This window comes from Balaenoptera acutorostrata, chromosome 11 (assembly GCF_949987535.1).
Source record: "Balaenoptera acutorostrata chromosome 11, mBalAcu1.1, whole genome shotgun sequence".
In the NCBI taxonomy this organism is placed as follows: Eukaryota; Metazoa; Chordata; class Mammalia; order Artiodactyla; family Balaenopteridae; genus Balaenoptera; species Balaenoptera acutorostrata.
The window spans coordinates 59,964,927-59,986,678 of NC_080074.1; the positions used below are offsets into that span (position 1 = coordinate 59,964,927).

At 40.5% G+C, this 21,752-nt stretch overlaps 1 protein-coding gene across 3 annotated transcripts; it reads left to right on the top strand.

Moving 5' to 3' along the window:
- The first annotated feature begins 317 nt into the window (after nt 1-317).
- Nucleotides 318-20,507, top strand: NEMP1 (nuclear envelope integral membrane protein 1). Of its 3 annotated transcripts, none has more exons than XM_057557197.1 (9): nt 318-502; nt 7,734-7,858; nt 9,377-9,596; nt 10,966-11,038; nt 12,410-12,503; nt 12,978-13,092; nt 13,819-14,029; nt 14,831-15,004; nt 15,735-20,507. In XM_057557197.1, the coding sequence occupies exons 1-9, from the start codon at nt 376-378 to the stop codon at nt 15,916-15,918; spliced, it is 1,323 nt and encodes a 440-aa protein (XP_057413180.1). In that variant the 5' UTR covers nt 318-375; the 3' UTR covers nt 15,919-20,507. The 3 variants fall into 3 exon arrangements, with proteins under 3 accessions (XP_057413180.1, XP_007179699.1, XP_057413181.1); XM_007179637.2 differs by having other exon boundaries at nt 319-502; nt 13,804-14,029; XM_057557198.1 differs by lacking the exon at nt 318-502 and adding an exon at nt 535-748 and having other exon boundaries at nt 13,804-14,029.
- Nucleotides 20,508-21,752: the final 1,245 nt, after the last annotated feature.

Here is a 21,752-nt window from a genome sequence, read left to right on the forward strand (position 1 = left end):
TTCGATGGAAATATCAAGTTTGGTCAAGAAGTGCTCGCCCATTTTGATTTTCTATTGGTTAAACTTACCATCAATCGCGCCAGTTGTAAATAAACTGGAGACGGAAGCATGTTGTTAAGGGGTGGGATCTTCCTGTCGCCATTGCTAATATGAGAACCAGTTTTCTAATAGGCTGAAAGCTGCTTCTTTCCGCCCTCGCGCATCAGTTGCTAAGAGGCGGGACTATAGGGTCCATAAAGGACTGAATGCTCGAAGCCCCGCCCGGCCGATTGGTTGCTAGGGGGCGGGTCTTGTAGCGGATAGGCTGCTGGCCCTGCCAGTTCCGGGTTAGTTGCCGGGGAGAGGCACGTGAGGAGGCGGCGGCGTGAGGAGGCCATGGCGGGAGGAATGAAAGTGGCGGTCTTACCTGCAGTTGGTGCCGGGCCCTGGAGCTGGGGGGCCGGGGGCGGTGGTGCAGTGCGACTGCTCCTGGTCCTCTCTGGCTGCTTGGTCTGCGGCTCAGGTACCGCCCGGCAGCAGCAGCCGAGGGGGCGGGTGCCGAGGGGTTATATTTAGAAAAGTGGGGAGTGTCCCCAGGGCGTGGGCCGTTATTCTGAGGGGCGCGGGCGTGGTGCGGAGGAAGAAGCTTCATCCTTGGCGAATGGGCGCCGGCACTGAGGGACCAGGGCCCTGGGGCGGCCTGCGGGAGCTACCCAGAGTGGGGAGGAGCTTGAAGCCCTTTTGGCGGAGACGGGGAGGCCTGCACTGGGTGAGAAGCGGTCCTGGGGGCTGCGTCCTGCTGCATGGGCCTCCTCGATTTTTTTTTTATTGTTTTGTTTTATTGTTGTTGTTAAAAGGAAGGTGACCCCAGGACCGAATGGACAGGCAGAGCTGCCACTGGGAGGGGAGCATCCCGTTCATTCAGAAAATTAGCGACACCTGAGCGTATGCTGTCAAGGACTCGGCATGGGTGGCTGAACAGATAATTACAGTTCACTGAAATGCAGTGATCTCTTTCAGTATCTTATGCCCTTGTAAGATCCTGGCTCCAACCGGCCCTATAGAACCTACCTGGAGCCGTTAAATTCCCGTTTCCAAAAACGCTAGTCAGCATCGAGTAGTTTTCTTTTGGAAATTTATTCATTCTTCAAGCAAACTTTCTTGATGCCTGCTACTGCATAATTGGCTCTGGACTGGGATGAAATTGTTTTCCTTTTCCGCTCTAATTCAGAAAACCTAGAGTGTGTTTTTAAAAAACCTCCTACCCTTGTTAAATGCACAACAGAAAGATAAGTGATGTTTCCAGGCTTCCACTGGAGGGAGTAGAGACTCATGGGATTAAGGAGAATCGTATCTTGTAAACACATATGCTCTCTCACCTCTTCCGTCGTTTGCTGCCTATCTATTGCTGTCACTTATGATTATCCTTAGCTGCAGCTTTAAGGTTATCTCAGGATCCGTAGAACTAGTTTCAAACTGCAGCGTCCTTCTGAAATGGTTTTTATAGGGAGAGGGGAGTAGGTAACCAAGAAGGTACTTTTCCAGGGTCAGGGCCCAGAGTAACATTTGAAGGGCTACATAATGATCTGAATGAACTTTGACCAGATGTTTAACCTTAGAGGCTGTGTATTGTGGAAATGAAAGAGAATATTTATATCAAAATGCTCCTATGTAGTCCGTGCTCAATCAGCAGGCTCAAAGTTTCTTTAATAAGGAGAGGAATGGGGACTTTTTGGCTTGGAGAAGGGTAAACTTGGGATACGTGTTCTTTATGGCCTAATAGATCATGTAGGTGGCAGCTACAAAGAGACAATCATGTAATGAAGTGGAACTTTCTAAAAGTGAGAGCTACCTAAAGAGAGAATGGAGTACTTCAAAAGGCAGGGAGTTCTTTTAGACTATTTGGCAAGTACAATTAAGTATAAGGAAGTAGCAAAATCACTCACTGTTTATTCCATTCAGAGGCAGTCCGTTAAAGCACACTTTCTTCTGGTCTGTTTCCACGTGTTTTTAATTAAAAATTTTTTTGGATTGATAATATATTCATAAACCTGTCAGCACTTCAGTTCTCTTCCCTGGAGGCCACCAGTTGCTGCCAGAGATAGTTTTCTCATTTGGGTTTGTAGCATAAACATTTTCCTATGTCATTTAAAATTCTTCATAAATGTTATTTTTACTTTCATCTTGTGGACAGATTTTTTTTTTTTTTTTAGGATAGATTCTCAGAAATGGATTTATTCAATCAAAAGCTAAAATATATTTAAGACCCTTGAAACATCTTGCTAAAATATTTTTCTGAAAAGGTGTGCTGGTTTATACGATTATAAGCTGTATTTGCTTGTGACCTATACCCTTGCCAGCATTGGATATTCCAGACGGAAACACATTTGCTAATTTGATAGATTGAAAGTGGCATCTTAATTTACTTTGCATTTCTTGCGTTATTTGTGAGGAAGCATCTTTCAAATGTTCATTAGTTATTTAATTTTCTGTTTAGAGTTTACATTTTTTGGAGAATGTGTCCTTTGCTCTTGGCCTATTTATTGTGATTACTGTTTATTGGAATTTTTGTGTACTTTTAAAATCAGTTGATGAACTTTTTAATATATTAAGGATGTATATTTTTATAATCTATTTGTTTATTATTTATTACAGAACTTTAATTTGTTTGCCCCCTTTATCTTTTTAAATAGAAGATTTATATTTTTTATGTGATCACTTGATTTTATTCTTTAGATTTATTTCCATTGCTTTTGTACTTAAAGAGTCCTCCAAAATTAAATTTTTATATATGTATATTTTGTGGTACAATTTAATTATTTTTCATTTTACTTTTTTTTTTTAAATTTATTTATTTATTTATTTTTGGCTATGTTGGGTCTTCGTTTCTGTGCGAGGGCTTTCCTTGGTTGTGGCGAGCGGGGGCCACTCTTCATCACGGTGCGCGGGCCTCTCACTGTCGCGGCCTCTCCTGTTGCGGAGCACAGGCTCCAGACGCGCAGGCTCAGTAGTTGTGGCTCACGTGCCCAGTTGCTCTGCGGCATGTGGGATCTTCCCAGACCAGGGCTCGAACCCGTGTCCCCTGCATTGGCAGGCAGATTCTCAACCACTGCACCACCAGGGAAGCCCCATTTTACTTTTTAATCAATGGTTAATGTTAGTATTTGGTGTGAGGTATCTAGATAGATTTTATTTTCCAAATAACCAGGCAGTTGTACCAGCATCACATTGAATAATCCTTTGCTAAGCCCACTAATTTAAGATGCTAGTTTTTAAGGAGCATTTTACGATGCTTTTAAGTATGAACTGGATTACCTCTTGACAGAAATGAATAGAGGCTATTTAAGAATTAGAAGGGGTGGTTTTTCATAAATTTTTAGGGTCTTTTCTGGTCCTCACATACCATGAATCATTTTCATTACCTTCTACCAGTAGATGTTAAATGATCAGTGTTGTTGATTGATGAATATAAGTAAATACAAAGTTACTAACTTTTAAGTAGCTGGTTTATGGGTAAATACAATAAGCAAGTTGTGATTCACTGAATTCCAAGGAGGCATTTTCTAAGAAGAACTAGATCTTTGTGCTCTGAAGGCATTTTTTAAATGTTTAATTCATTCTGCTTTTTAACATGCTGGCTAACTCACTTTGGGGAGGGGAAGGAAAGTGTTGTGTATGTCCTTTTGCTGTGGGAAGCACAAGATTGTAACATGAGCATTTTGACAGCTTGTATATGTTTAAGGTAATTGGTTTAGTTCTATGTTTTTCTAATAATTTAAACTATAGTTGGAGTGGTGATTGTTTCCACAGATTATCCCCTGAGGCTGATTTGGTGTATTTTCCCTCTCAATGAATTTCCAAAGATGTGGCTGGCCAAGGTGCTGATTTCTGTAGGAGGTTGCTATTAGAGAGGTTTGTTTGTTTATTTACAGTGCTTTCCTTTGAATGGTGTGGAACTTGGGAAAAGGAAGAACTAGGTTTAAGAAAGTGTTGCTTGTTAAATTATTTATTTATTTGTCCGTGGGATCTTAGTTCCCTGACCAGGGATAGAACCTGTGCTCCCTACAGTGGAAGCACGGGAGTCCTAAACACTGGACGGCCAGGGAATTACCCCCAAAATGTTGCTTTTTATAAAGGTTTTATTTCTTTAGGAAAATGACATTGAAGAATTTTAAAACTGGTTTACAAATACTGATGTCTTAATGGCATTAAGTTTTTCAAATCTCCTGTGCTATTGACATATTATTTGTATCTTACTACCCTCTTGAAAATAATAATGGGCTTAAAGAGATGTGTTATATTACTTGGTGTTTTGGGAGAGAAGGAGTTAATAAAGTGTGACTCTTGGGTTTTTAAAAATTTATTTGTAAATACACTAGTTTTAAGCTTCACATAATCTTACTCTCTTACAGTCTCCAGAAGAAAATAAACTCTTGATCCATATTTGTGAGTGGGTGTTCTTTCAGTATATTTGGGCTTGCTAGTGAAACAAATGTCAATAGGATTTTGAAAAGGTTTCATTTTATGAAAAATAGGCTTGGAGGAAATCCAAATTACTATTGAATTAAACCCTAGTGAGAGATTGATAGATGGGGTTCAGGACATATTACTCTAAAATATGGCACCTTGGCATATTGAATATTTTAAGCTGAGGGAGTTTGAGAAAACAGCAAAGCTGAAAAGTAACTCTGACCTACCGCACTTAGCCCTCCTTCCTTGAAATAGGCCATAACATCCTCATGTGAGAGGTGTCCTCCCTATACCTGGAGGAAAGGAGCATCCTTATCTTCGAAGACAAAGGGGCATGAAGAAGAATCCTAATAAACAGGCCTTGCTCAGTTTCCCCCAGTTTACTACACTTACCTCATACTCAACCTATCGTTCCTCTGCGAATGTCCACTTTTCGTCAAACCTAGCATAAAAGTACGTGGGTCTGTTTCTTTGGGTCTTTATTTCCTTAAAGACTTTCATGTCACATAAAAGATATGAAATAAATTTGTATGCTTTTCTCCTGTTAATATGTCTTTGTCAGTTTAATTTTTGGACCCAGCCAGGGACCCAAGAGGGTCAAGGAAAACTTTTTCCTCCCCTACAATATTGACTGAATTTTAAAATATTGAGATATAATTCACATACCATAAAATCCACCCTTTCATTGGTTTTCAGTATACAGTTGATCCTTGAACAACACAGATTTGAATTGCATGGGTCCACTTATACGTGGATTTTTATTTTCAGTAAATACATACTATAGTACTACCTGATCTTTGGTTGGTTGAATCCACAGATGCGGAACTGTGGATCCAGAGGGCTGACTAAAGTTATACGCTGATTTTTGACTGAGCAGAGAGGTGGCATCCCTAACCATGGTTGTTAATGGGGCAGCTGTATTCACAGTATTGTGCAACCATCACCACTGACTAATTACAGAATTTTTTTTTAGTAGATTTTATTTATTTATTTATTGGCTGCGTTGGGTCTTCTGTTGCTGTGCATGGGCTTTCTCTAGTTGCTGCGAGTGGGGGCTGCTCTTCCTTGCGGTGTGAGGGCTTATTGCGGAGGCTTCTCTTGTCGTGGAGCATGGGCTCTAGGCGCGCAGGCTTCAGTAGTTGTGGCACACGGGCTTCAGTAGTTGTGGCGCACGGGTTTAGTTGCTCCACAGCATGTGGGATCTTCCAGGACCAGGGCTCGAACCCATGTCCCCTGCATTGGCAGGCGGATTCTTAACTACTGTGGCACCAGGGATCCCCAGAATATTTTTATTACTCCAAAATGAGGCCCCATACCCCTTAAAGGTCTCTTCCCATTCCCTTCTCCTCCTAGCCCCTGACAACCACTAATCTACTTTCTGCGGATTTGCTTATTCTGGATATTTATATAAATGGAATCATTTAGTATGTGGACTTTTTCTTGACTGGCTTTCATTCAGCATAATGTTTTTAAGGTTCATGTTGTAGTATGTATCAGTACTTCTTTTTATGGCTGAATAATATTCCATTGTATGAATAATACCACATTTTGCTTATCCATTGGTCAGCTGATGGACATTTGGGGTGTTTCCACTTTTTGGTTATTATGGATATTGCTGCAGTGAACATTTGTGTACAGGTTTTGGTGTGAACATGTTTTCACTTCTCTTGGGTGTATACATAGGAGTGGAATTGCTATGTCATATAATAATTGTGTTTTAGTTTTTGAGGAACTGCCAAGCTGTTTTCCAGAGAGACTGTACCATTTTACATTCCCACCAGCAATGTATGAGGGTTCCAGTTTCTGCACATCCTTGCCAACACGTGGTTATTGTCCTCTTTTTTGATTATAGCCATCCTAGTGAATGTGAAGTGGTATTTCATTGTGGTTTTGACTTGCATTTCCATAATGGCTAATGATGTTGAACCTCTTTTCATTGTGCTTATTGGCCGTTTGTATATCTCTTTGGAGAAATGTCTATTCAAATCCTTTGTGCATTCTAAAAATTGGGTTATTTCTCTTTTTATTGTTGAATTGTAGTAGTTCTTTATATATTCTGGATATTAGACCCTTATCAGATATATGATTTGCAAATATTTCCTCCCACTTTGTGGGTCGTCTTTTCACTTTCTTGATAGTGGCCATTGAAACACAAAAGTTTAAAAATTTTGAAACCATTGTCTAATCCAGGGTCACAAAGGTTTACACACCTGTTTTCTTCTTCTAAGGGTTTTGTAGTTTTCGTTCTTAACATTTAGGTTTAAGACCGAATTTAACTTCAAAATTAGTCTGAGCTTCACTCTAAAACCATTTTGAACTGATGGATGCCATTGCCTTTTTTATGTGTGTAACTTTGGCTTTCTAAGGTTTGTTTGAGGTTTTTGTGTTTTGGGGTGTTTTGTTTATTTAAATCTACCCACCTTTATACTAAGAACCAAAGAGTTAGCTAAATTTCCCCTTAGGGTAGCACTAAATGAGTTGGTAAGTACAGTGTAGAGCAAGGAAGAAGATATTGAAATGTTTTGTGGTAAAGAAGGTAGCTTGTGCAAACTTGGGTGAGAAGATATGATAATGGTCACTTGTAAACCTTTAATTAGCTGCGACTGAATATAAATTCCTGAGGGGAGATCTGTTTTGGTAAAATCAGAGGGACTGCATATGTTTATTGGCTGCTCTTAAAACTTGAATGAAACAAAACAGCTGGAAAAAAGCAACTTTGCAGTCTTTTAGTATCTGCTTAAAGTACTCTAAATACAAAAAATGTTGCTAATTCTGTTCATCCTACTCAGGATATGGATAGAGAAAGTCACCAGATGGGGTTACTTTAGCTATGCCTTTATAAGAGAAACAGGACCTGGGTGTGAATCTCAGTTAAGCTATTTACTAGCTGTGTGACTTTGGGCAAATTACTTAATCTTTCCTAAACATCAGTTTCCTCATTTGTAAAATGGGGGTTATGAGAGTGCCTACCTCACAGCATTGTTGGGAGGGTTAAATGAGACAGACAACATACTATCTGTCTTAATAAACACATAATAGTGGCTTTTATTATTACTTATCCTGGATTAGTGACTATTTGTAATATTTAAATAATTACATTTGACAGAAATAAGACTGCCTTATTTCTTCTCTCATCTCAGTTTTCTTCTTTGTGTCTTAGTCGCTGATATTTTTAACCCCAGCTTTAAGAAAGTGGTCAGTTTAATTCTTTTTATGAAGTGAGTTATAGTCATTAGCTTGTTCTGTTATTATACTTAATTGTTATTTTCTTTCTTTGCATAAAGCCGGAATTGATTTAAATGTGGTCATGCTTCAGGAATCCAAAGTTTATTATATGAATACCAGTCAACAATCCTGTTATAAAAATGTGCTGATCCCAAAGTGGCATGATATATGGACACAGATCCAGGTAATGATTTGGAGGCTCCTGGCAAGGGCAGTTTCTGTGAATATCTGTCTGTGATCAGTGAGTACATTGACACTTTCTTCCCTTCTCACATGCAATTAAAATATATATATATATATATGTATAAAATTAACAACCTTGATAAGATTATGATTATTCTTAATCTCGTCAGTGTTTTCATCAGTAAAGCATTTATGCCAATTTTGTGTTCCTCTCTCTGTTTCTTTAAGTGGCCTGAGATAAACTTCCTTCCTCCTTTTCCCCAAGAGACTACTTCATTCTCTTCCCCTCACTCCTTTTACACTCATAGACACACACACACACATACACCTCTCTTTCTTTTTAAAGGTCTTATGCCTTCTTTGGGCAGGAAACTGTTGTGTGCCTATCAGGATGTAAACTCTTGCCTTGCTGCTCCTATTCTATTTTGATTCTACACAAGGTGTTGCATAAATGCCCTGAGCTGAAGTTTCCCCTTGATAGAATGACTTTGGTCTCATTTACTTCATAACACTGTTGAGCCAGAGTGTCTGGCTGTAATGATTGAACAAAATGAGTCCTTTGGACATGTTTCTGCTGCTATAAGCATAGTTACTGATAAGGGATTTGTTCACATCAAAAACATAAGAGTGGGCTCGTGGGTTTTTTAAAAAAATTCTCTTTTTTCATTGTCTGATATAAAGATCTGGAGCACATTATAACCAACATTTACCCATAATCAGTGATTTGTGACAAAGGGTTGAACTTTTCAGCTTGTCATTATGGGAAACATTTTTGGTGCTGTTTATGCCTGGCAGTTTTCTTTTTCTTTTTTTTTTTTTCTAGAAGGAACTTTACTACTAAAGGTCACAGTTTTGTTTTTTTTTTTTAATTCAAAGATAGATAGATTGATTGATTGATTGCTATGTTGGGTCTTCGTTTCTGCGCTAGGGCTTTCTCTAGTTGCGGCAAGCGGGAGCCACTCTTCATCGCGGTGCGCGGGCCTCTCACTGTCGCGGCCTCTCTTGTTGCGGAGCACAGGCTCCAGACACGCAGGCTCAGTAGTTGTGGTTCATGGGCTCAGTTGCTCGCGGCATGTGGGATCTTCCCAGACCAGGGCTCGAACCCGTGTCCCCTGCACTGGCAGGCAGACTCTCAACCACTGCACCACCAGGGAAGCCTGGCAGTTTTCTTAATATTCTAGACCCTTGCTTTGTATGATCTCTCATAAATAGCTGTACTGGTGACTCTTTCAGCTTGGAAGTCTTTTTTTCCCCCATGTTCTGGCCTAATACTAGATTCAGATCATGTTAACAATAAAACATTCTAACAGCTGCCTCTCTGTACCATGTGCAGTGTTATTTGCCCAGTTATCTTTTAGCTGCTGTATCTCTATATTTCTCGTAAGCCTGTGGAAAGCTGGTGCCATTATTGATTTAGTTATTTACTCTAAAGGTTTTTTTTTTTTTTTTTTAATTGTATTTGTGAAAATTTTAAATTCCTACTTTCTTCTTTCTCATCCTGATTTTACTTGTGTTACAGATTCGGGTAAATAGTTCCAAACTGGTCCGAGTCACCCAGGTGGAGAATGAGGAGAAACTGAAGGAGCTAGAGCAGTTCAGTATCTGGAACTTTTTTTCCTCCTTTTTGAAAGAGAAATTGAATGACACCTATGTTAACGTGGGTCTGTACAGCACAAAAACCTGCCTCAAAGTTGAGATTTTAGAGGAAGACACCAAGTACAGTGTCATTGTGACCCGGAGTAAGTCTTACCTCTGTTTTTCTGATGGATTCTATGGTGAGAAGGGACTGAGCTTTGGAGGGTATAGTTAGTGAGAAAAGTCAGCCCAAGACAACTCCATTTTGGTTCTGATTATAACCTGAATATACCACTGCTCCAAACAGTTCAGAGAGCCTCCACCCCTCATAAAACCCTTTAGGCCTAGATTTGAGACTTTACCGTAAGTCATTCTGAGTACTTCCTTACCTGGAATTGTGAAGACTTGCATTCCTAATACTTCCAATGGCTCTGAGCTGATATGCCTAGTATTCTTCAGAGTAAGATAGATGTATTCCTGTCTTCTGGGCACTTATAGACAAAGACAGATGTCTTGAAATGTACAGGTCTACATTTGAAGACATGAATGGTTAACAATAAAAACTGAAGAAGGGTAGAACTGAATACCTCACAAGCAAAAGAATGTATGTGGAACCATAAATAAATATGAAGATCACTGCAGTTTCAGGCTTATTCAGTCTAATTGGGAGTTTTCCCTTCTCTGAATGTGTCTGAGAAAGTTTCACAAAGAGGTGGATCATTATCCTGTTGGATTCTCTGTGACTTTTTGTCTCTCCTTGGTAACTACTGTCTTAGGAGAGTAATGTTGTAAGTAGTAGAAATGTTCCTGGGTTTTGCTACGAAATATGTTGTGCCCTTCTAACTGTCCTAGGGTTCCACAGTTCTTTGGTTGAACAGGATCAGCCTGTTTTTTGGTGTTCCTTTTGCATTTACTGATCCCTCTCACTCCTGTTCTGTTTGTGGACTTCCCCTAGACTCAGAGCTCTTGAATGTGAAAGCTGTGGGAGTGTCTGGTATGCCAGTAAGGGGTCTGTGCTTGGGCCCCCGGTCCTGGGTGAGATGTGTTTGAGTGTAGGCTTTTCCAACACAGTGCTTGTGTAGTGAAGAGAAGTAGGTGGTGGTGGTGGTGAAGCAGAGACCAACAGTTAGAGAACAGCAGAGGGCCCTGACCCCAAGTTCTGGGCTAATCTGAATCCGAGCGTGTGTGACTTAAGGCCTGAAAACCAGAGTGGTGGAGACCCCTTGTGGGCGACTGCATGAAGTGCTGATGGCACTATGGCTCCATCCAAAGCAAAGCTTAGCTTCTTTTAGCCTTAGCTTAGTAGCCAAAATAAAAATAAACTCTTGAGGGAAGTACAGGTTAGACAGAGACCTAATTATACTTTCTCTTTGGAAGGGTGCCCAGGCTTTGTGTGGAATTTAAAATGCTGTTTAGGTGGGCTGTTTGCATATATTTTATTAGCTGACCAATGATGCCAACATTGTCTTTTATTCTATAATGCCTTAAATTGTTTTGTTCCCCTATTAAGCAGAAGTCTTTTATTTATTTCAGGATTTGACCCCAAACTCTTCCTCATTTTTCTCCTTGGACTTATTCTATTTTTTTGTGGTGACTTGCTGAGCAGGTAGGTTCGAAGGCTAGAGGGCAGAATGAGGAGGCTCAGACCTACACTGCTTGACTTTTTTTTTTTAATTCATTTTTGGCTGCGTTGGGTCTTCGTTGCTGCGCACGGGCTTTCTCTAGTTGCGGCGAGTGGGGGCTACTCTTCGTTGCGGTGCACGGGCTTCTCACTGTGGTGGCTTCTCTTGTTGCGGAGCACGGGCTCTAGGCGCGTGGGCTCAGTAGTTGTGGCTCGCGGGCTCTAGAGTGCAGGCTCAATAGTTGTGGCGCACGGGCTTAGTTGCTCTGTGGCATGTGAGATCTTCCCGGACCAGGGCTCAAACCCGTGTCCCCTGCATTGGCAGGCGGATTCTTAACCACTGCGCCACCAGGGAAGTCCAACCCTGCTTGACTTTTATCATAAAGACTTGAAGTGCTGCCATTCCCTTTTCTAGGACCTTTATGGATGGCTAGGCCATTGCCTGCTTCAATAATTTAAAAAAATAATGTGTTATAATTATTATTTTTTTCTTGTATTAATAAGATTGGTAATAATGAAATTCCCCCATTAGGTTACCCATCATGTGTGGGATTTAGCCAATACAGCACCACCCTTTCCACCATTAGAAATGTTTAGCCCTCATTTTTACAAGGCTGTGTGTTGATGAGTTTCATGCTGTTCAGAAGTAAAGAAACAAATATCAACCACTTACTCATTTCCTGCCTTTAGGAACCTACTAGCTAGGTGAAACAGACATGTACAAATATAAAGAAAACATATAGATAACAAACATTGAACAAAGGTAGAATTAACATTAACTTTGAACACAAGGAGAATATTTGTGGAATGGTGAATGAAAGCTTACCAATTGAAGTTCAGCTGGAGCAAGGTTGGTGGAAGTTGTTCCTTATTTTGGGGATCCTGAGAGAAACTCAAAGTGAGGGAGGGATATCTGGTAGAAAGAACCTAGAAGAGGAATAGGAGCTCTCTGTTCTGTGCCCTGTGTTTGGTTTATCCTTCTGGGTAATCAGTTCAGTTCTAGTTTCCAGTGTCTACTGGGGCTCTTCCTTCTCCCTAGAGAAGCTGTGCAGTTCCCAGAAGAAAGATTCTCATTAGAAATTGCACGGGGAGAGGTACTGGGGATGGGAGCGGGAGACTAAGCAGAGGTTTATTACTGGGATATATTTGAGGGACCCTTATTGATACTAATCTTCATAATCTGGCAGCAGCTACATTGTACTAGTCTCTTCAGTTTTCTCATCTCAAGTGTTGGGCAAATACCTGCTCTTACCTTGTACCTTTTTTCTGTCTTTTGGCTGGGTTAGTTGTCTAGTTTGAACAGTGCCATATATGAAGAATACACACGTAGTCATGAAATGAATTTTCTCTCTGCAGAAGTCAAATCTTCTACTATTCCACTGGGATGAGTGTGGGAATTGTGGCCTCTTTACTAATCATCATTTTTATGCTGTCCAAGTTTATGCCCAAGGTAAGGAGCAGAATCCTCACATGCAGTTAGGATGAGCTTGGATAGTTGAAGGATTGTTTTTTGGATAATCTTAACAGCACTGAAAATTTGCATTGATGGCTGATAAGTAAATGTCCTACTCTTTCCTTGATTCAGAAAGGTACTTTCCATGATGAAACTTGGAGCCTGATTACATACAATCTCTCCCTTTTTATTTGAAATCCTGTATACAGTGGGGGGGATTAAAGTCTTCTTCCTGTTTGTTAATTACATAGATTATATAGCCAGGCTTTTAAGTTATTTAGCATCTCATTTTCCCAGTTTTCTTTGCAGACTGTACCATTTAAAATATAAAGGACATCTTTTTAAGAGTTGTGTTTTGTGCATTTTTAGTAGGTTGAATTTTTTTTTTTTTTAAATCACAGTTCTATTTTGTTTCTTTTATGTATGGAAAGCCCATTGTAACTTTTTGCTTTCACTTTTACTCTTTCTTAGAAAAGTCCCATTTACATCATCCTGGTAGGAGGCTGGTCCTTTTCTCTGTACCTCATTCAGCTAGTTTTTAAAAATTTACAGGAGATCTGGAGATGTTACTGGCAGTATCTTTTAAGTAAGTGTTGTTGGTTTTGCTTTACTTTTTATATGTTTATAGGCTGTTTTAGTTAATTTGATCATGAAAAGATGTTGCTTGCTTACTGCTTACAGGAGTTTAATAGTCTATGCCATTTTGTTAACTTGTGAGAATCATAATTCTTTACTTATTTCTAATCCCTCTATACAGTTGTCACCTTCTCTTAAATTAAAATGCTGCTAGGGAGAAGACTTTAATTTGTTGGTGTTTATAAGTACATCTCTCTTTACATAATAGGCATCTTTCTGAAAAGCTGTAAATTGACTTTATAAATATAATCATATTTTAAATACACTTGAGGACCTTAAGAAGTAAAGGACTCTACAATGAACCTTATCTATAAAGCGAGAATCTTTTGGTTATAAAGATAGTAACTCTTAATCCTTTGAGAGCAGGTTAATCTGGATTTTCATATATTAGGTTTTTTAAACAGACTATTTTAGAGTTGTTCAACATGTAGGTTTAATTCTCCATTTGAGAATTAAATAAATTCGGGATAGTAGAAAGGATAGAAGCTTAAAGAGATAAATATATATGAATAATGAAAAAAGTGTGAATAATTGAGTAAAGATCTTACCTATTTCCCTGGTTCAGTAGGCGCTACATAGTGAGTCTACTGCTGTTCCCCACACAGATTATTTTTACCAACTGTAGGTTAAAAAGAATGTCTTCTGATAACTCTTCTCATAGGCTATGTCCTTGCAGTTGGATTCATGAGTTTTGCAGTCTGTTACAAGTATGGGCCCTTGGAGAATGAACGAAGTATCAACCTGCTGACTTGGACCTTGCAGCTGATGGGCTTATGTTTCATGTATTCCGGTATCCAGATACCACACATTGCCCTTGCCATTATCATCATTGCACTGTGTACTAAGAGCCTGGAGTACCCTATTCACTGGCTGTACATCACCTACAGGTGACTGAAAGGCAGTGTAACTTTGTACTGAAACATGCAATGTGGGATGCAGTTGCAGCAAAAGGAGACAGAGGTGTTGACCTGGGAGCCTCTTTGTTAATGCAAATTTATGGTATTATGCTTCACTTTTATTTCTTTCAAGTCTTTCTTTTTAGATTCTCTGTAGGCATTTTTACAGAATTTATAAATTCTGGTTATTTTATATATAAAATAAAAACATCTAGTAAAGTGTCATGTGTTCTTGTTACCACTGGGTGGTGCAAAGTATATCACTTTTATACCACATGCCTCAGGTCACCTGGTTTCAGATTATTTCACACTGGCTCTCAGATTGCTCTGGGAGTCCTATTCTTAGTTTAAGATGTAATTCAAAGCATGTTGTCACTTTGTATGGTGATTATGGAATGGTCATAGGTTCCGAGGTTATCAATGTTCTTTCTGTTACAGATAGTCAAAGTAATGCCTTCAGTTCGGGGGGACCCAAGTTAATGAACCACAGTCTTACACCATCATTTCTTGTGGTTTTTCCATTTATTGGGAAATAAATATTTTGTCTGTCACTTATTGGAAAATAAGTGAATTTGTTCACATTAATGAATAATATTGACTATGACTTGTCACTCATAGTCTAACATGTCAAGGGTACATTATAATTAAAGATGTCTGTAGAAGAAAGGTGGGAGCAGTGACTCTTAATGTTCAGGCTGTCTGCTGTATGCTTGACCCACTGAAGGGAGTTAGACGTAAGGGTGGATGTAGATTACTGATTAATCATTAATGATGTTATTTTGGTGAGCACAGAAAGATGTGTAATGCAACAGAAAAGACTGTGCCCCCTCGTCTTCTGACAGAAGAAGAATATCGGATACAAGGAGAGGTAGAGACCCGAAAGGCTTTAGAGAAGCTTAGAGAATACTGCAACAGTCCAGACTGCTCGGCTTGGAAGACTGTTTCTCGAATCCAGTCTCCAAAAAGGTAAACTCTTTGCCAGAAGTGCCAAGTGTCTGTCAGGGTAATTATGACCTTCAGTTTTAACAGAGATTATACTTCTATAATCATTTTGTATTTGTGGCTTTGTTTTCCTTGTTCATCTAGGAGTAGTCAAGAGAAAGGTACTCATATAATATGTTAAGCAGTAGGCTGTTTTCTGATTCCTCAAAGAACTATTTACTCTAGCTTTGATTTTAGCATTGAGATGAGAAGACTTTAGTACCATATTAAGTTTCCCCTCTGATAGTTTTGCACTGCTCTCTTGAGTGTTTTTTTTTATTTTTTTATTTTTTTAGGAGAGGGGATCCTTTTTATTTGGAAACATGTGAAGCTTCAATTTGGAATCCTGATGGCATAAAGTTTATAGGGCCATAAACACAAATAAATGTGTAATGCCCCTTAATCTTATCAGGATTACGGATGACTAAAGGAACTTTAGCACTTCCATAACTAAAAAGGGTAACTAAACTTCCATAACTAAAAGTGCTTATTAAGCAGGATGGGGTTGCAGGAGATGTTGGCCTATGATCCCAGCTTTCCTTTTCTTCTTATTTCTTGCTTTAGTCTACTTACCTGCCAGAGTTAGGATAAGGGTGTTGGCTAGACTCAATATAATTTGAGCTGAGAGCATATCAAGGGTTTCAATTTGTTCTTATTTTGAAAGAAAACAGGACAGAAGGCAGGTTCCTAATGAGTATTATCTTCTGTTTTTCAGATTTGCTGACTTTGTGGAAGGATCTTTCCACCTCACACCAAATGAAGTTTCTGTCCATGAGCAGGAGTATGGGTTAGAGAGCATTATTGCCCAGGATGAACTCTATGAAGAAACATTCTCTGAGGAGGAGGACTCAGATTCTCGGTACCCCCCCATCACACAACAGAACAGCTTGTTGACTTAGGTGGTCGTCAGTTATTTTTATGTGGATTGGCTTGTTACCTCAATGGTCCAGGTTGCATGTGTTGCGCAATTGCTTCTCAAATCTTGGAAATAGGGTGAGATAGTGCTGAAATTCTCCCGCTGAAATTAGAGGCCTGAGTAGACCTCCCTCTGGAAATGGTCTTGGTGGTCTCTGTGGGGTCCTGAGGAAGCAGAGTGGATCAAGTATTGACTGCTTCCCAACACGACCCATTGGTTAAGTTCTCGGCCCACCTTTATATTTCCAAAGAAACTGGATTGCCACAGCTAGCATGGCATTCCAGCTCCTCTTTGAAAGTTGATTCAGTTGTGGCATTTCAAACTCAGAAGTGATAACTTATATGTGAAGTAATGCTTTCAGACTATAGGCTGCATCTTTCAGAGACAAATCCACAAATCTGAGCCTCTTTTACTTCTGCTTTTATTTCAGTGACTTTAGCATAATCCTTGTTTTAACTGTTTTAAGAGGAAAATAGATTATTATTTGTCTGTCTTGTTTTTTAAGTGAATGCATTTTAAAAAAATGTGACAAACTCGTTCCAGAGCCAGCAAGTGCTCCAGAGTGACAAGCCCCATAGGCCCCTACGTATTTATTAATATGGATTATCCATTAAAGCCCAAGGAGTGTTGTGCTGAGCTTTGGATTAGTTCTCACACCTATGATATTCTAAGTCCTGCCTGCAGGCCTTTCTGTAGATGAGGTCTGTTGGGGTTTTTATTATATTTAACTTTCAATTCTATTTTAAAAATAGGTTTGCATTCTTCCCTTCTAAGTCCTTGTTGCCCCCTTTGCCCTTTCAGGAAGGGTCTATTCCCTCACCTCTGAAGTATGTACATTTCAGTTTGTTTCATTTCTTATATTCTCTTCCCTTTGGTTTATAATAGCATTGTTTCTGCTGGTTAGGAGAAGTGATCTTATTTAGGGAACTTAAATGCTTTTTAAGGTTCTCCATTTTTCCTGTCAGTGGGTCACATATCTTTGAATTGCTGTGGGATCAAGAAACTATCTCCTTTTCCTTTCCCTTCCTTTGTCTACCCATTCTACCTATTCTTTTCAGCCTTTCCATACCACCTGTATCCCTCCCCACCTGAAGTCTGGCTAATTTGTGAGCCTGAAACTATCTATGAAGGTTCTTGATACAATATACACGTTGTAGCTATGTGGCTGCCGCAATTTGCATTGTCAGGAGATAGACCTCCAGATAATCCTTATGCCTCTGGGTGCTTGTTCAGCCATCAGGAGCAGATGCACTTTTCTATGAACTTATTGTACTTATTTGCAATTCCATTTCTGACCAGAGGTTCATGCTGCCTTTTATCACAGTGGCATTGGTTTCACTTTCTTTTGCCATTGGAAAGTACCCTTATAAACAAGCAGTGCCATTTATGAGGGAGCAAATTCCCAAGTCTCTTGTCATTCGCTTGGTTCTGTCTCTGTGATCTTCACCCTCGTACCTTGGAAAAAGCTATAATTACTTTATTCAGGAAGATAGACACTGATGGCAGGAGCACAGCATTGGACTGACTGGCTTACCATGATCATGGGGAAGGCAGATGATTTTTTAAAAAGCTATAATGAGGGCTTTCCTGGTGGCGCAGTGGTTGAGAATCTGCCTGCCAATGCAGGGGACACGGGTTCGAGCCCTGGGCTGGGAAGATCCCACATGCCACGGAGCAACTAGGCCCGTGAGCCACAATTACTGAGCCTGCGCGTCTGGAGCCTGTGCTCCGCAACAAGAGAGGCCGCGATGAGGCCCGCGCACCGCGATGAAGAGTGGCCCCCACTTGCCGCAACTAGAGAAAGCCCTCGCACAGAAACGAAGACCCAACACAGCCATAAATAAATAAATAAATAAAATGTTATATAAACAAATAATTAAAAAAAAAAAAAAAAAAAGCTATAATGACTCCTTCAGACCAGCCATTAACAGATAATGTTGAAAGGTTCTGGACTCCGTTACAGACTTCCAAAATGTCAGTTCTGAGATTCCCCTCCAGGTGGCCAGTTGATTTTTTTCTGCCAGTGTTTCCCACAGCTTTAAACTGTCCTAAACTGACAACTACCTCAGTTGGCAGCAAATAGACATATAGCAGAAAGTGAAAAATAAGCAGTATTTGGACAGATGCCATGGGTTAAAGTTGATTTATATTAGGAAACCTTTCTATCTTTGTGAATTATGTACATGGTAACATTTTATCTCTCTACAAAGAACTGTTAAGACCTCTGAAATTTACTATTTTTTGCCTTATTAATAGAAATCGAGACTTAGCATATTGGAGCCTAAGCTGATTCGAAAAAATAATTTGGCTGTACAAATGGTCTCAGGATTCCCTGGAGACTTTGGTGCCTTCCCCATATAACTACTTAGGGACATGGTTGCTTGCCTCCAGTGTGACTTTTCCTGACTCATGTCTTTATTTCAGCGAGAAAGCATTGTGAAGTAGAGAAAGATTCTTGTCTTTTTCTGTTTAGTAAACCCCTTGTGATATACAGTTTCCATCTCAAGATGAGTTTTTCTCACTGTGTTTGAATTTGGGATGAGTAAAATCAAACTCGGTTTATTACTCCCTGTCTGGTAGTTGGAGAACTGAGCTGTAGGCAGTGGCAATGACAATGGGTCCTGCAGCATGAGAGCTGCTCTCAGACAGTGAAGGACGGTGCCTCTGGTGTGCTGTGTGTCCTTGCCCTGTCTTCCTGTGTGGCTCTGCCCCAGATGCTTCAGAGCCTCTGTGTGCCTGGAGATTGCTTGACTCCGTAAACCTTCTTTAGGAGCTGTTCTTGTCTCCCTTTTGGCCACTTAGTCTGCTGGCTCAGTCACTACTTGAAGCCCCCATTTAATTTTCAGTTACAGCTCTTGCAGTTTCAGCATAGTCTCGTCTCTCAGACCGATCTCATCAAGAAGGATTGAAAGGATAACTGCGGAGTGAGCTGGACATTGGAGCCACGTCTGCTGCCATTTCAGCATCTTGCTCGGCAAATATCAAGCTATAAATTGGCCCTAGAGCTCAGGGTCCCATCAGCATCAGAAATCTATTGCCCCTAATGGGTCCGACCAAGTTGTGTAGAGCATGACTCCCATTAATGGGAATACAAGAGCCAACTGGCCTAAAACATTTCCCCTTCACTTTCCCACTCAGATTACTTTCAGAAGACCTGTGGAACCAATGACTGATAATAAGGAAAATTTAGCAACTTTGATATCTTCTAATAAGAAATTCCTATCAGCCACTTCATCCCACCAAAACTAGTTTATTTCTCCCCCCAAATTCATGACCTTTATGTTGGTTACGGGATTTTGCTGATGATAGACTTTGAGTCCCAGTGTTCCATTTTGTGCTAATACATCCCATTTTAGGGCCTAGCCCTCTCTTCATTGACTGTGTTTCCTTCAACCCAATCCCCACTTTGCATATACAATAGAGAGTTGATGAATGAAAGGACCCAAATAGGCCAGGTAGTTCCCCCAGGCCCTGATATCCATAAAAGGCTTGGGAATGGATTATGCAGTTGCCCTCAATCTTTTTGTTGTTCCAGAAAAAACGATGGGCTCAGATGGATGCCTACGTAAAAATGGTTCCTAGCTATGTACTCATAACTTTTCTCTGAATTGAGTAGTGAAAGTTGAAGTACGAGAAAAGGAAATTAAATGTCCTTCTAGTATTCCTTTGGACTCAGGTCTGACATAAGAGATAATAATCTATATTGAAATGCCAAGAATTTTATCTGAACCAAGGAGAGGACAGTTTGACAGATTTATTATGCCTTCATGTTACATAGGCACTGAAACCAAGTAATAAACATAAAATAGCCATTGCACAAGGCAAATGCACCTAAAACCTTTTGTTTATGTTTTGATGTAGCAGAAATTGATTTTTAGGGAAACCTATGCAATTGTGGTGTTCCAGGGGTATCTCTTGGTAACTTAGCTTATGGATTCAGTTGCTGTTGAGTTGGATTCTAGACAGTTATTACCCTGAAAAGGGAGTTTGGTGCCTTATATGATGGGAGCCAGAGCCTGCTGGGAATAAACAAAGCGGATTCACACCAGTGTCAATACACAGCTTTAGTGGGGAAGGGAATGGCACACAGTATCCCCAAATTTGGGGCTTTTGTCTCCCATACCGCCCGCCTATGTGTCTCATCTTCCTTTTCACACTCTTGACAATAACTTGAAAATGGTGAAACCACCTTCTCTGAAATTTTCTACAGCATGGACAACATTCTTTTCTTATTAACATAATAGATAGCTCATAATTTGAGTGTTAGAACTGTTACAGCCTGCAGTTGCCTCCCTTTATCAAGTTTCTAGAATTGATGGTGAAATAGGGAGTTACTGGGTAAGTTTTAGCCTGTGGGTAATGCCTTAGTGTTATTTTTAAAAGATTGGTCATTTATATTTAAAATAAGTTCATGAATGTTTGAAAGCAACAAAATGATCAGGGATGACTCTTTGCCATGGGTCTCACTTTCACTTTCCTGTAAGAAAAGACGACGTCTTATTATATATTTTTTCATTTTTATTGTACAAGTTTGTAAGTAATCCCAATTTTAATAAAGTTTTATAGACTATATAGTGGTTTCTCTTAACATGTACTTTTTTTTAAATTTATTTAATTTATTTTTGGCTGTGTTGGGTCTTCGTTGCTGCACGCAGGCTTTCTCTAGTTGCAGTGAGCAGGGGCTGCTCTTCATTGCGGTGCGCGGGCTTCTCATTGCGGAGGCTTCTCTTGTTGTGGAGCACGGGCTGTAGGCACACGGGCTTCAGTAGTTGTGGCTCACGGGCTCTAGAGCGTAGGCTCAGTAGTTGTGGCGCATGGGCTTAGTTGCTCCACGGCATGTGGGATCTTCCCGGACCAGGGCTCGAACCCGTGTCCCCTGCAGTGGCAGGTGGATTCTTAACCACTGCACCACCAGGGAAGTCCCGAACGTGTACTTTTCTTGTTTGGATCTCTTGTTTTCAGGTAATCAGCAATTAGCTCTTCTGTTTCATTTTTCTAATGAGATTGTTTTGCATGCCATTTATTTTCCTTTTTTTCTTAACTACTGCTCCCCATCCTGGGTCTGTCTTGGTCTACTTCCTTGGACTGGATGATTTCCCAGGATGCCAGATCTCTAAGGGGTATTCTTGCAGGAGCAGAGGGTTGTACCGCTGTGCTGTCTCATAGGAAAACAATGTATAGGTTATTCCTGGTCCAGGGAGCTACTCTGTACTTTAGTTCTTTTCTTTTTTTAATGGCATAAAGTATCTCTTTTGTTTCTCGATTGGGGTGAGGGGAAGACCTATGGATCCAGCTGTGAGATGCCTGCCAAGAGCTTTATGTAGGGTGAAAGGGAGCAGGGCTGTAGTGAGTATTAGGGGGCATGGAATAAAAACTTCAATTTTGGACTTCCCTGGTGGCACAGTGGTTAAGAATCCACCCGCCAGTGCAGGGGACACGGGTTCGATCCCTGGTCCGGGAAGATCCCGCATGCTGCGGAGCAACAGCCCGTGCGCCACAACTACTGAGCCCATGCGCCACAACTGTTGAGCCCACGCGCTGCAACTACTGAAGCCCATGCGCTCTAGGGCCCATATGCCGCAACTACTGAGCCCGTGTGTTGCAACTACTGAAGCCTGTGCGCCTAGAGCCCATGCTCCGCAACAAGAGGAGCTGCCGCAGTGAGAAGCCCGCGCACCACAACCAAGAGTGGCCCCTGCTCACTGCAACTAGAGAAAGCCAGTGTGCAGCAATGAAGACCCAATGCAGCAAAAATAAACCAAACAAACAAAAAACTTCAATTATGACTAGGCCCAGCTTCTGCAGTAGGAAGGAGTC

Excerpts from the sequence above, each read along its gene's own strand:
- NEMP1 (XM_007179637.2), top strand. The coding sequence starts at position 376 with ATGGCGGGAGGAATGAAAGTGGCGGTCTTACCTGCAGTTGGTGCCGGG. Across the intron at positions 503-7,733 it reads CTGCTTGGTCTGCGGCTCAG|CCGGAATTGATTTAAATGTG; the intron begins GTACCGCCCGGC and ends CTTTGCATAAAG. Across the intron at positions 13,093-13,803 it reads TTACTGGCAGTATCTTTTAA|GCTATGTCCTTGCAGTTGGA; the intron begins GTAAGTGTTGTT and ends CTCTTCTCATAG.